Source organism: Mustela putorius, unplaced genomic scaffold, assembly GCF_011764305.1.
Source record: "Mustela putorius furo isolate JIRA1106 unplaced genomic scaffold, ASM1176430v1.1 tig00000765_pilon_pilon_pilon, whole genome shotgun sequence".
In the NCBI taxonomy this organism is placed as follows: Eukaryota; Metazoa; Chordata; class Mammalia; order Carnivora; family Mustelidae; genus Mustela; species Mustela putorius.
The window spans coordinates 10434987-10445273 of NW_025421470.1; the positions used below are offsets into that span (position 1 = coordinate 10434987).

At 45.6% G+C, this 10287-nt stretch overlaps 1 protein-coding gene across 1 annotated transcript; it reads left to right on the forward strand.

Moving 5' to 3' along the window:
- Positions 1-468: 468 nt before the first annotated feature.
- On the forward strand, positions 469-3795 carry SMIM34 (small integral membrane protein 34). Its single transcript, XM_004757533.2, has 2 exons — positions 469-1163; positions 2620-3795. Exons 1-2 carry the CDS (start codon positions 1157-1159, stop codon positions 3030-3032), a joined length of 420 nt encoding a protein of 139 aa, XP_004757590.1. The 5' UTR covers positions 469-1156; the 3' UTR covers positions 3033-3795.
- The last annotated feature ends 6492 nt before the right edge of the window (positions 3796-10287 follow it).

Sequence of the window (10287 nt, forward strand, 5' to 3'; positions counted from 1 at the left end):
AGCAGGGAGCTCAATGTGGGGCTCAACCCCAGGACCCTGGGATCATGACCTGAGCTGAGGGCAGAGGCTTAGCTGACTGAGCCACCCAGGCTTAAAGATTTTATTTATTTATTTGAGACAGAAAGTGCGCATGCGAGGTGGGGGAGGAGCAGAGAGAGACAGGGACAGGCAGACTCCACACTGAGCACGTGGCCCAATGCGGGGCTCGATCTCACAACCCCGAGATCATGAGCCAAGATGAAATCAAGAGTTGGATGTTCAAACGACTGCGCCACCCAGGCTCCCACCAAATTACATCTTAAAAGCCAACAACCCTTACAAGTTTGGCAGGGGCTAGTCTTGGTGAGGATTCAGGAGTGGGGCTGGGAACATTGGCTGCTCACAACCTGCCGAAGATCCCTGCTTTTCTTTTCTCTCAGCCTCTTATTATTCTAGCACTTTCTGGTTAAAGGTACTTAGATTCCAGTGTGGGCTGTGACTCAGGAGTGTGGGGAAGGGAAGTGCCACTCCGCACAGCCAGGCCTATCGGCCCACTGATCCCTGAGGGGGTGTGTCCCACCGCCAACCCCATGCCTGTGCCTTCCTGGCTGGATTTCCTCATCCGGGAGACAGTCCAAGAGGAAGCTTGTATCTCCTCACCCTGGCGTTTCCTGACCCTATGACAACAGGTCTCTACCACACCTGACCATCTGGCACTCCTAGGACAGGTGCAGAAGAGGGGAGTTCAGGAACCAGGAACCATCCAGGCTATGAGCAGATGAGCCAGCCTCCAGCAAGCCTCCCAGCCCTGCAGGCCTGGATGGGACCCGGGAGAGCTGGGAACTCCTTGGTACCAGCATGTTTGTAAAAATTCTTTTGCTTTAGACCCTCTCAACACGTGTAAGCCAGGAAGTGTTTTGTATTCTGAGCCAAAAGCAGACAGATCAATTGTGATCCCCTGATGAACTGGAGTCTTCTCTTCTCTGCGAAGTTTCTCTTTGGCACTGCCTTAAAACACTCTGGGTATCATGTTACTCCCTGCTCAGGAACCTCTGGGCAGCCGGGCTTCATTAGAACTGTGACCACCTGCAGGGAAGAAAGACTTCTCCTTTTATCTTCTCTGTCCACCGCAGCCGCTTAAATTTGCCTCCCCAAGAGTCAAGGAAAAGACCGCCTCATGGAACGTGAGTAATCGGCGTGGAGACAGGGATGGGCTGTTCTAGAAGGTCTGCTGTATTTTCCATCAGTAAATTATTAAGTGCAAAATGCACGGAGGAAAATGTTTGTCTTTCTACAGGGTATGTCTATCCATTAAGATACAACCAACTTATTCTTATTTTTTTAAAAAGAAAAGAGTAATGGACTGCAATAATTAATATAGTGAGATTCTTTCAAGTGGAAATGGACAGGTTTTAAAATAATGTCATGTCCTGTAGTTCTTGCGTGGGTGTATTCTCTATGTATTCGAACATATCACATCGTTCTATAACAACTCTCGAAAAGGTCTGGGTTTATAAACATGTGTTCTCTTGCTCTAATTGAGATTTATGATGTCCTTGTTGGGTTGACTTTTTTGTAGTTGTTGTTGTTAATAATGATGGGAATTTTCACTCGTCCGTACTTCAAGTTGTCAAGCCCCTTCACCAACAGTGGTATAAAACTCCTCATTATTGTATTGTTTGTTCTGGGTGACCAATTTTATACAATTAAATCTGTTCATGTAGGCTTTGTCACATATGGTTTATAGAGTTATTTTTAAACTGTTTCTCCCTTCATCTCAAAGTAATAAGATCATTCGCTTATTCCAGCAATTAATTGTAATAAAAAAAAATACCAACCTCTCTGCATCTTGCATTAGTAAAATGAATTAGCAACAAACAAATGCCAGATAGATAGCATTTGTGGAGAAGCTGTGGCCCACGCAGCAGGCTCTGGGCTACATCCCATGACACATCTGAATGCCTCTGTGTTTGCAGAGGGCGAGAAACAGGGATTTGAGCCAGTGAAGTTCAATCAGAAAATGTCTCACAGTTTTATGTACTATTTCTGTGGCTTTCATTTCATGTGCACTGGCTCTTCGAGGAGAGAAAACAGTTTTGAATTAAACAGCAATTAAGATTTTAATCTTCTGATCTCGGAAGGGCACACAGTGTCACTACCCAGGGGCACTTCTCCAAGGAGACCGGGAAAGTGTCCACTTGTATCGTTTCCTTTTTAAATCAACTCCTTTTTGAAGATAAACATACATGGTACGAAATGTACACAAGTGGGCCAGTGAAAAGTACGTCTCATCCTTCAATTCTCTTCCCCAAGAGCAACTATAGGTACCGACTTCTTGTGTATTCTCGCAGATATTTTATGCATATATGGGCTTCGAGCAAATACCCAGCCTCCCTTCTTTTATGCACATGATTGCACACTATACCATGGTTAGATCACTTTTTCATATATTCATATTTAGTATCCATCCTTCCCCAAAACCTCTCTCTATATATGTGTTGTTAGACTCCTGCCCATTCAACAGAGAGAGCCCCTTGAAGCAGTACCCCCTCTCCCCCATGTTTCCCACTGATCATTGGCTTGGCCAGGAAGCCCTGAACCCAGGATGCTGGGTCTCATCTGGATCTCTCTGTTTCTCAGTGACCAAGTGGACACCTCAGGGAATCCCCAACCAGACCCAGGCCAGCACTGGTCTCAGCTCCCTGCTGAGGGACCACATGGAGGGGAGGAGCAGCACCAACTCCACCAGGGCCCTGAAACTTCCAGATGGGACCAGCGCCGCCTGGTACATTCTCACCATCATTGGCATCTACGGAGTGATCTTCCTCTTCCGGTTGGCCAGCAACATCCTCAGAAAGAATGATAAATCTTTGGAAGATATTTACTACTCCAATCTGACCTCCGAACTCAAAAAGAAAGGTCTCCAGAGCAAGGTGGCCGAATGCTCTACACTGACCATCAGCAACAGAGCTGTCCTCCAGCCCGGCCAGGCCAGCCTGGGGCCAAAATATAAAAACAGTGAGTGCCAAACTGAAATCCAGGGGATCCCTTGAAAGTCAAGGCACGCTGAACTCCACAGAAGAGGCCCAACCTTCCTACCAGGGGAGACAGCTTTGAGTTTACCTGGAATGTTGAGAGAGGAGTCGGGTACTTGAATGGGGCTGGAAGAGCATCCCTGGGGCACTTAGGCCAATGGGAGTGTGATCGGAGCCAGTGTCCCATTTCCTTCTCAGGCTTTGTGGCACTTTGAGACAGGACAGCAGGGGCGGCAGCTTCTGGTCATACCCTTCACCGGGAAAGCTTGCAATCTGGGGAAGGACTTGGAGCATTCAGTGTTCTCAGAGAATCTAGGAGATTCCTGAGGGTATATGTGAATGTAGCCTCTTGTCATGGAAAGAAGGCTGAATTTGGAATTGAGCATCCTGGATTCAAGTTTTCAACTTCCAGGGGGTCACATGAACTTTGAACAACTTGTGGCTCTCACCTGGAACACACAGCAGTGGGCTGTATGGTTTCAAAGAGCCATTCATTCTAGACGTTCTCACTTGACTATAAAACCAAGGTTCTTCATTTTCATTGAGGTCATGGCATCTATTGAAAAAGAGCATTGGTTCTGGAGTCAGAAGAATCAAACTCTAGTTAAGGACACTTTGATGTCCTTGAACACACCATCTCATTTCTCTAGACCTTAGTCTGCACACAGATAAAATGAGAATAATAATGTTTGTTCTGCCAATCTTGTAAAATAGATAAGAGCTAATGAAATCATGCACATGAATATATTTTTCAAAGTAAAAATAAATATGTAAAATATAAGTCCTGTGTTCATAGTGGTGATGGTAGTTGATGCTGATGGTGGTATCAGTGTTAGTGGTGATCATAGCGATGGCTGATTCTAGTGGTATTGATGGTAGTGGTTAATGTTCATGGTGGTGTTGGTGGTAGTGATGATGGTGGCAGTCAATGGTTGATGTTGATTATGGTCATGCTGGTGGTGGTTCATGTTGATGGTGGTGGTAGTGGTAGTGTAGTGATGGTCAATGTGGATGATGGTGGTGGTGGTTGATGATTGATTTTGATGGTGGTAGTGTTGGGTTGTGATTTGATAGTGGGGGCTGGTGGTTATACTATTGTGGAAAAGGGCATGACTATTCCACTGGCAATTAGTCTGCAAGCAATGGCTACAGCACCTTGTTCTATAAGAGAACCAATCTGCAAAACAGTTGATGACCTGAGCTCTGAATCAAATCCAGGAGATTCAAGTTTTACATGTAGACAAAACAAAGAGTTACTTTTAGGTTTTGTTATATTAGACATCATATGATTCAACTCAAATGTGTTATAAATATCTGTTACTTATATACTTGTCTCAGACTAAAAAGAGATAAGACCTCGCCTAAATGAGTAATTAATTTAGAGAGAGCATGATTAGCCAAACTTCTGCAAATGGCTTTCAGCAGGCAAACTGATAAATTATATGTTATACCAACATCTATGAAGTTTATCCAGCTCCGTTTTTGGAGACATTCCCTGGACTACAACCAAAATAATTTTTTTTTCCCTGTCTGAAAACAGTGGTCTGCAACCAGCACCACAATTTCATAAAAGTCAGACTTAAATCCCAAGCTTACGTTTTCAGAGGATAGGGTCGACTTCCAAGTATTTTTCTTTTTTACTTTTTTAGGTTCTCCAACATAAGTGTTGGCTTGTTTATATAGTTAGAGCTGGGCATCATCCATATGTTTGAGATGTTTATAGGGCAGGATGAAACAGAAGAAAGAAATAAAGACAAAAATGTAATCCAGAGCAAATAGGAACATGGAATGTATTACAATAGGAGTGTAAAGTCAGAACTTCAGTAAATCTGGAGATTCCATCCTCTCCTGTTGGTTGCTTCTCCAGCAGGCATTTCCCCCTTCCTTAACCCAACCACCCTTGATTTGCATTTGGAGATCCATATGGCAGTGAGGAAGCTGAAACTACTCCTAGCTCAAGGGCTGAAATAAGAGACATAGGTTAGTCCAATCAGTACATTCCATTTCCTGGCTTCGCTGATTGGGTCCAAGATGGACTCATGACTTAAGGGAGCTGGTCCACCCACTCAGAATCTGGAAAGATTTTAAAGGGAGATCCTGGAACATTAAAGTTCTGTCTTGCTCAGGATAGTGTTAAATGCAGATCTGAGCCTGTAACTGCTGGAGCCTTTTTGCCAACGTTAGAAAAGCCAACTTGAGGGCAAAAGCTAACATAGGCAAGGAACTGAGAAAATCATAGAGACTAGAGTCCCAATCAAACTGTCCCAAAGCCTTAATTTGCCACAGGACTGTTTCAGTTTGTGAGCCGATAAATTTCCTTTATTAAGCTTTCTGACCCCTCTCAACCAAAAATATCCTATATGATACTACTGGATAAATAATTTCCTGAGGGAAGTGGGTCTTGAAATAGCATTTGAAAAGAGGAGCAATACGATGTGATAAGTTGGAACCCCTTCTTTCACCAAGGTTTTTGTATTTCTAGGATTTTTGTGTTTTAGGCAAAAGAAGATTTGGTATTCTTCTTATATCAGCTCAATGATCACTTTTAATACTTCACATCACTTGACCTCTCAAGGAGCATTCAATGTAATTCTGTTCCATTTAATCCCCAACTCTTGACTCAAGTCCCCAAGGAGGACTTGTCATGTTAGACATGTGATCAGGAACAGGTTCCTGTGGTGTTCCCTAAGGTGCAAAGCTGCCATCTTCCCATTGCCACTCAGATATCATTAGTTACATGAGATCCAAGGACATTTTCCCAGGACACCTAACTGTTTCTTGATCCAAATTAACCTGTTTTCTGGGGAGCTGGACTTACAGTTTGCATGGAAGATGTGTTCCTGGATGGGGACAACATCCGTGAAGTCCCCATTTTAAGCAAGACTGGTGGGACACAAGTATTATGAATATTTTATGCAAAATGTCTTAAATATAAAATGCTCAGGCTGAGAGAAGTCCACAACTATCTTGGCAAACCCCACGTAGTCGGACTAGTAGGAAAGGTACTAGGACCACCGTGTGTGGGTGTTCAGTTCAGCAAGTGGGGAAGAGATTTGCACATTCCATCAACCCTCGTGGAGACAGCTGATTCCCAACATTCCAGACACCTTTTCTTTCTTTATCCTTATTGTAAGTTACCCCCAAGATTAGGGGATCAGGTCAGATAAAGACCTTCCTCTGAAATGGAAATTATTTAAAATCAATGCAGAATGGATCTGGTTAACAGTTTCCAGGAATGGTTCCTCTGGGGATTTGTGGCTGATGGTGCCATGATTTCTACCAAATCAAACCCAGGTTACCAGAGTTTTCCTGTGTGTTTGGAACAGTTCTATTCTAAATAGAATTCTAATCAGCTCAGCTGCATTTTCATGTGCGATGTAATTATCACAACATTTTATTTTATTTTGTTTATTTTTTTAAGGTTCATTTTAGAGAGAAAGATACAGACAGTGGTGGGGAGGAGGAAGGACCAAGGGAGAGGGGAGAGAGAATTCCAAGCAGACTTCACGCTGAGTACGGAGCCGGAGAGAGGCTCAATCCTAGGACCCTGAGGTCATGACCTGAGGTGAAACCAAGAGGCAGGTGCTTAGCTATGCCAGCCAGGCACCCCATCACATTTTTAAAAATTAATTAAAAAATTAAAGACTAAATATTTGTCAGTATTTACCAGCAGTTCCTAGAGTGGCTGGTGGCTCTGATTCTTTTAACGGATTCTGATTGTCTAGATTTCCACTAGAGCAGAAGAATGTCAACTCACTCTTCAATTAAAGTTAAAGTTCTTCTCTTGGCAGCAATAGAAACCGACTGCAGCCAACTTTTGACCTCTCCTCACAAAAAGAGGATTTGTGAGAAGGCAGCTGGGGTAGCTCCCAGAATCAAAAGGACAGCAGCATAACCAGGCCTTGGGAAGGAGAGATGTTAGTCTGCTCAGAGCCTTCCCTCAGAGGCCCCTGCTGGAGAATTGTGTCTCTAACCATGTCTCTATGGTCCTCCCAGAAGATGGCTCACTTTCCATTCTGCCTCTCTGCGCCTCTGCTCAAGTGTCAAATGTCAGAGAGAATATTGCTTTGGATCAGGTACAGTAGGTGTCTACCCCTTAGACCAATCACTGAGGGTGGGCCCAAGGAATAGAGAACTCTGGCTAAGGCCGAGTCATGTGCTTCCTCCTAAGGAAAAGTCTGTGGAGAAAAATACCAATAAAAAGACTGTTGCCCAGGTGTTACCTTCCTTGAAAACATCTTGACCCCTAAGGCAGAACTGGTGTCTCCTCCATGGCTGCTCTAACACTTCGTAAACACTTGGATGAGCCAAAGTAAAAGTTTTATTTAACAGAATCTCTCCCAGGCTGGGAACTGCACTTGTTTGCCAAATGTTTGGTACAGGAAGTGAGACCCCAAGGGCTCATGAACGTGGGGGAACTGTTCTATAGGAGACCAAGAGAAGAATTCCCTTCTCAAGGGAAGGAGAAAAGATACAGAGGGGGAGTAGGTTAGGGACCTAGCAGTATGGCAGAACACATTGAGAAATGTCTTTCCAGTGACTTGCCCATCACCAGAGAAGGACAATCATAACTTAAGAATAAAGACAAGAGGGTGTGAGGGAGACCTGACTGTGACATCTGTCACCCCATTGATCACCAGGGTTGATTTGGCTGATCTGGCTGGCTAGGTGGGTGTCCCCATCCTCCCTCCCCACTCCACGTGCCCCCCTTCCGAAGCTGCACACTGGCTCTAAGAGGACAACCTTCCCCGATGGAGGAAGAACATTCTTCGGTCAAGGGTAGAGGAGTAGCTGCCCACTCGCCTCCTCAAACCTCAAGATGTCAAGCTCTCAAGATTAAGAGAGAGAATAATTTTGACATTACCAATTCCTTGCAAAACACAGAATCAATATTTGCTGAATGAAGAAGGATGCACTAGTGTGTCAGTTTCATTACTTACAATGAGAGCTATTTCCTTGGGAACAATAGGTCCTAACAATTTTCACTGGGCACTTCTTCTGGTGGAAATGTCCAGTCCCCAGACAAAATCTAATGAACATTGAATTTAAACAAGGAAGTTCGTTGTTCTTAAGGAAGAAGGTAGTTCCAGCAAGCAAAAGTAATTGGATCACTATTGTTCACAATCTCTCTGTGCATTTACGAAGTACATTTATCTGTGTGTCTCACTTGGGTCCTTATAGTGGCCTTAGGAGCCGGGTAAGCTTCCAGCCTTGGCCATAGTGGCTGCCCTGTTGCCCAGATGCCCCATTCATTCGTCTGTCTTCAAATCAGCTCAGATATCATTGCTTCCAGAAAGCCTTCTCCCCTTGCCCAGCCTTCTACAGATGTGCTTTAAAAAAATAACAATACTCCTGTGAAAATAATAAAAGTTAAAATAAAAGGACTCAGTATGGACCAGGTACTAAGCGTCATTGTACCTTGATTGTTCCTTCTGTCTGTTACCCATCCTCTGTATCCCCACGTGCTATGCCGCCTCCATGGTAACACCCACAAATAAAGCTGGAGACATACCATACGGTCATGTGAACAGAGGAAGTTTCATTAAACAGACTATTCAACAATGATAAGAAACTATAAAAATATAAAAAGAACTCTAAAGCATATGGGAGGGCTGAGGGAGAGTGCCCAGAGAAGGACAAACTTGGAAGGGAGTCCCCTCCCCAAGGCTGGGGTTTAGACCCCATTGGTAAAGCTCTGGTTGCAGCCACTGGAGGGTGGAAAAGTTTGTGGGGTTGCCTGGACCTGAGCTAGGCCGTCGTCTCTGGGCAGCAGGAAACAGTTTCTCAGGGGACAGGGGAGCCAGTGCCGGTGGCCAGGTGCACAGAGAGCACTGGGATGTAGGAGGCCCCTCACTGGCAGGAGGGCATCTAGTCACCCATGATGGAAGGCAGTGGTAACAGCTGTCCAGGACAGAGGCCAGTGGAGAATGGCACATAAGGGAGTCAGGGTGTTGATGGTGTCCCCTGGGCTGAATGTTTGTGTCCCCTCCAAATGTGTATGTTGACATCCTAATCCCCATTGTAACGGTATTTAAAGATGTATTTATTTCTTTGAGAGAGTGTGTGCATGGGCAAGGAGGGATACAGAGAGAGGGGGAGAATCTCAAGCTGACTCCATGCCGCGCACAGAGCCCGATGTGGGTCTCCATCACACAACCTTGAGATCACAACCTAAGCTGAAACTAAGAGTTGGACCCTTGACTGACTGCGCCACCCAGGTGCTCCACGGCCCATTATAGTGGTATTTAGAGGTGAGATCTGTGGGGGGTGTTGGGGTTAGACGAGGTTAAGAGGGTAGAGCCCCCATAATGGGTTTAGGGTCCTTATCTAAAGAAAAACACCAGGGCTCTCTTTCCATTGTGTGAAGCAATAAGGTGGCAATTTCCTCACCAGACACCGAATCTGCCGACACCTTGATCTTGGACTCCTAGACTCCAGAACTGTGGGAAGTAAACATCTGCTGTCTAAGCTCCCGGCCTGTGGTATTTTGTTATGGTCATCTGAGCTGACTAAGGCACAGTGTTAAAGAAAAAACAGCAGCGGACCTTTACTAAAGGCAGTAAGACAGATTACGTTAGGATGGCCACAGAAGAAGGAGGAGACTGCTGGACAGACTGAGCTCCACTCCAACTGAGACAAAGCTGAAAACAAAAAAGGAGTAAGAAGGGACTGGAGCCAGGGGGACATGGAAGGCTCCACAAGGGGGTAGGTGGAGGATTGCTGAAAACAGTTCGGCAAGTGGATCGTACACAGGATGCTCCTTATGGGACCACATACATGTTGTGCTTGGGCAGCACTGTGTTTTCTTGAGCAAAGACTCAGCATAGGGCTGGGGTCACCTTTATAGAGAGAGCCTAGTGTGGAGGTTGGGGAGAAGCCAGTTTGGTCAAGTCTCTTAACACAGTATGTGGGTGAGTCCTTTGTGCCAGATGGAGTTCAAGGTTCACAGGAGCCCACTCACTGGCAGGGGGAGCCTGGCCTGGGCCGTGGGGTGTGTGGCATCCCCATCGGAAGGGCCACAGGAAACACCACTGATGGCGGTGCCCAGCTCCCCTGCACCTGCCCACCAGCCTCGGCTCTCTTGCACCTGGGGAATCACGTCCTGCTGCTCAAAGACCACAGCTCCATCCCAGGACCTGCAGACTTCTCCTTACCCAGAGGCCACAATCCTCCAACGAGGTCTGAACCCCAGCCTGGGGAAGGGGACCCCCTTTCTCTCCTCCAAGTCCCTTCCCTGCACTCTTCTTCTTCAGCCTTGGCTCACCTTTCAAGT